Genomic DNA, 2901 nt, shown 5'->3' with positions numbered 1-2901 from the left:
GAGTAGATAATTTTCTAAAGTTAAAATATGAAAGATTAAAGAATAATTTGAATTCTGTTGGATGAGAGAGGCATATAAATATTTTTTAATGGAGCTACACCAGGAAAAGGGGATTGTAACAGCAGTTTAATCTTAGTTTAATCTGCGTTTAGATTTGAATAGTATCTGTAGTCATGTATTTCTGGCTGCATTCAGAATAAAATTAGATCATGCTTTTTTCTATTTGTGCATTTATTTAAATAAAATTTTTTGATTGGAGAACTATTTTGTCTAGTCTTGAGAATTTTGGGCATGAATGTCTGCCAAAAGCCATTTTCTAAGCCATTGTGGTGGTAATGTTCAGCAGAACTTTCCTGCCTCCGTTTTTTAATCAAAGAATTGTAGAATCTTTTGCCCTGCTTATTTTACTACTAGAATGTTCTTCTGGAGCATTAAACTCACTCATTTTAGCAACTAAATTGCTAAAGTGAATTCTGCCAGAACTCGTTATTTTATTGAGGCTTATATTAATTTAACCACTAATTTCAAGAACCATATAATGTAGAAGTATATAGTATGAAGAACTCCAAATAAGTGAACAAAGGTTGAAGATCTTTCTTAGATATAGGTCAATTGAGTATAGAATAAGGGTACACCAGCAAATGCTAAAATTTAATAAAAATCTTCTAGTATCATTTACAGGACATTGTTTCACACATTACAGTTTTTAAACACTATCGTTGAATAAATGCTTATTAGAATTTGGGGTTAAAAAGATGGCTTCACTTGAAGGTACTGTACATTTCTCCCCTTCAAGTTGCTGGATGGGATAGTGAATGAAATCTGTTTCCTTCTGACTCCTCCTCACCTATGTTAAGCTAAGCTTCTCTTTGTGTGTACAGGTACAACAGAATAGCTCGGGAATGGACTCAGAAGTATGCGATGTAATTAAAGAAATTATTGGATAACCTCTACAAATAAAGATAGGGGAACTCTGAAAGAGAAAATCCTTTTGATTTCCATTTGACTGCTTTCTATGAGCCCACGCCTCATCTTCCCCTGTGCACATGTTTACCTGATACAGCAGTGCTGCGTGTTGTACATACTTGGAACAACAAACTAGAAATACTGTACTTCTGTACCAACATTGCCTCCTAGCAGAGAAGTGTGTGTGTGACAAGCCAGTTCTCCAGGTGTAACCTAGGTGCGAGACTAAAAACTTCCCTTATTGACTTAAATTTGGATAACGGCAAGGTGAGGGGTGGTGGGTATGGTGTGTGCTTGGATGGGGAAGAAAAACTCCACTGACCTGTAGGAGATTGTTTTTAAGTGGAATCCTTTTAAACTCAAAACATGAAAAGCAAGGTGAAGAACACGAAGCTGTTTCTGTATTCATTTTATTCTGAAGGACCTACGTCTTAGGTGAAAGTTACGGCCAACAAATTAAATTCAACCCACATCCTGTATTTTAAGGTCTAAGTTTAACTGGTCAACTAAGTTTAAATGGATTGGAGCTATTAATGCATAAAGTGTGATGGGCTTTGTTCCCAGCTCTTACATCTCCCTACCCTTTAACCCTCATTCTTTCAGCCCTTCTTTCTCTCTTCCATATTCTTTGGTTTGTATGTGGTTTCTCAGTTAATACATAGCTAATAGCTCTTATTTTTCTTATGTTTTTAACTGCTTAGGTCTATCTGGATGTAAGGGTGAAAATTCATTTGATGGAATACTTGTGTATATTTAAAGACCCAATTGCTCCTCTGGAGCTTGTACGTTCAAGAATGATTAATCTGTGTAATAAACTGATTACTACAGTCATTACATATAATTTTGTGTGAATAGGCTTTTTGATTTTAAGAACTTTAGCTGAGGTTAGTGGTGGTTTATCCCCCACCCCTGATATGTTTTCATTATACTGGGTGCATTTCAAAATCATGAAACAATTCCAGTTTACATAGTAAAAAGAATATCTTGAAACTAATTTTACTGAATAAGGGCATAAGCTTAAAAGCTTTTCCATGAAACTTATATGTGCAGTATTCTAAGAACATGACTGTTAAACTAAATAAGAAATTTGTTTTATTAATGAAACTAAGCTCCATTTCAGCAAAACCTTGTGACATTCCCTTGGTACATAGGACATAAAACAAAGGCATTGCTATTTGGTAAGTTAAGCTTCTGTGATTGTAAAAGAGGAACACTGACCAAACCTGGGAAACATGAACCCAATTTTGTATTGGAGAGTCTACATAATTACTTTGCACTAATGTTGCAGGATGTTCATCCAATTTTAAATTGTACTGTATGTGGCTTTTTGAAGTCTTCCCTTAACTCTAGTAAAATGTAGTTTGAAACTTGTAAACAACTGTGTTTGCCAGAAACATTCATGTGAACTAGGCAAGTTACCAAATTTTTTCACCTCCTCTTAATCTAATTGTAAACCGGGCCAGCCTGAAGGCCATGGCTGCTCACTAGTCATCAGGTTCTTTCGATGCATCTTTACACTCTTGCACAAAAACTGAGGAATAAATGTCCACTGCTTTTGTTTTAAACTTGTTCAACTTGTCTTATCTCTCAGTGTCACTACTCTTCCATCTGGGAACTAACGTGTGATACAACCTGAAACCTTTTAAAGTGCTGCATTTTAGCTGCTGGCTACTTACTAACATTTCTAGCATTCTTGACTTTGCAAAAGTTTGACTGTTAACAGTTGTGGGAAAGGAGTTAGAATTGAGCTCTAACCTAAAATTACCTTGTATTCTCAGTGTCATGGGTTGGTAGGAATTCATCAGTTTTTGACTTGCTATTAACTACAGTGTTGACTATGGGTCATTTGCACAGACTCTGAAAGCACGTTTTTGTCATCTTAGAGATTAGCTAGCTAGCTCATTACTATTTATTAGGTCATAATGTAAATATTTT

The 2901-nt window shown here is 35.3% G+C and overlaps 1 protein-coding gene across 1 annotated transcript in view; it reads left to right on the top strand.

The window, feature by feature from the left end:
* The window catches only part of UBE2D2 (ubiquitin conjugating enzyme E2 D2), a gene marked incomplete at its 5' end in the record, with an annotated part of 43068 nt that extends 40537 nt beyond the window's left edge, over positions 1-2531 (top strand). The window contains one exon of the mRNA XM_006923041.3: positions 882-2531. Coding sequence (XP_006923103.2) covers positions 882-927 — 46 coding nt within the window. The remainder of the gene's footprint in view (positions 1-881) is intronic.
* Positions 2532-2901: the final 370 nt, after the last annotated feature.

The sequence above is a fragment of the Pteropus alecto genome, unplaced genomic scaffold (genome assembly GCF_000325575.1).
Source record: "Pteropus alecto unplaced genomic scaffold, ASM32557v1 scaffold78, whole genome shotgun sequence".
In the NCBI taxonomy this organism is placed as follows: Eukaryota; Metazoa; Chordata; class Mammalia; order Chiroptera; family Pteropodidae; genus Pteropus; species Pteropus alecto.
The sequence above is the reverse complement of the archived record's forward strand: the minus strand, read 5'-3'. Positions and strand labels throughout refer to the sequence as shown.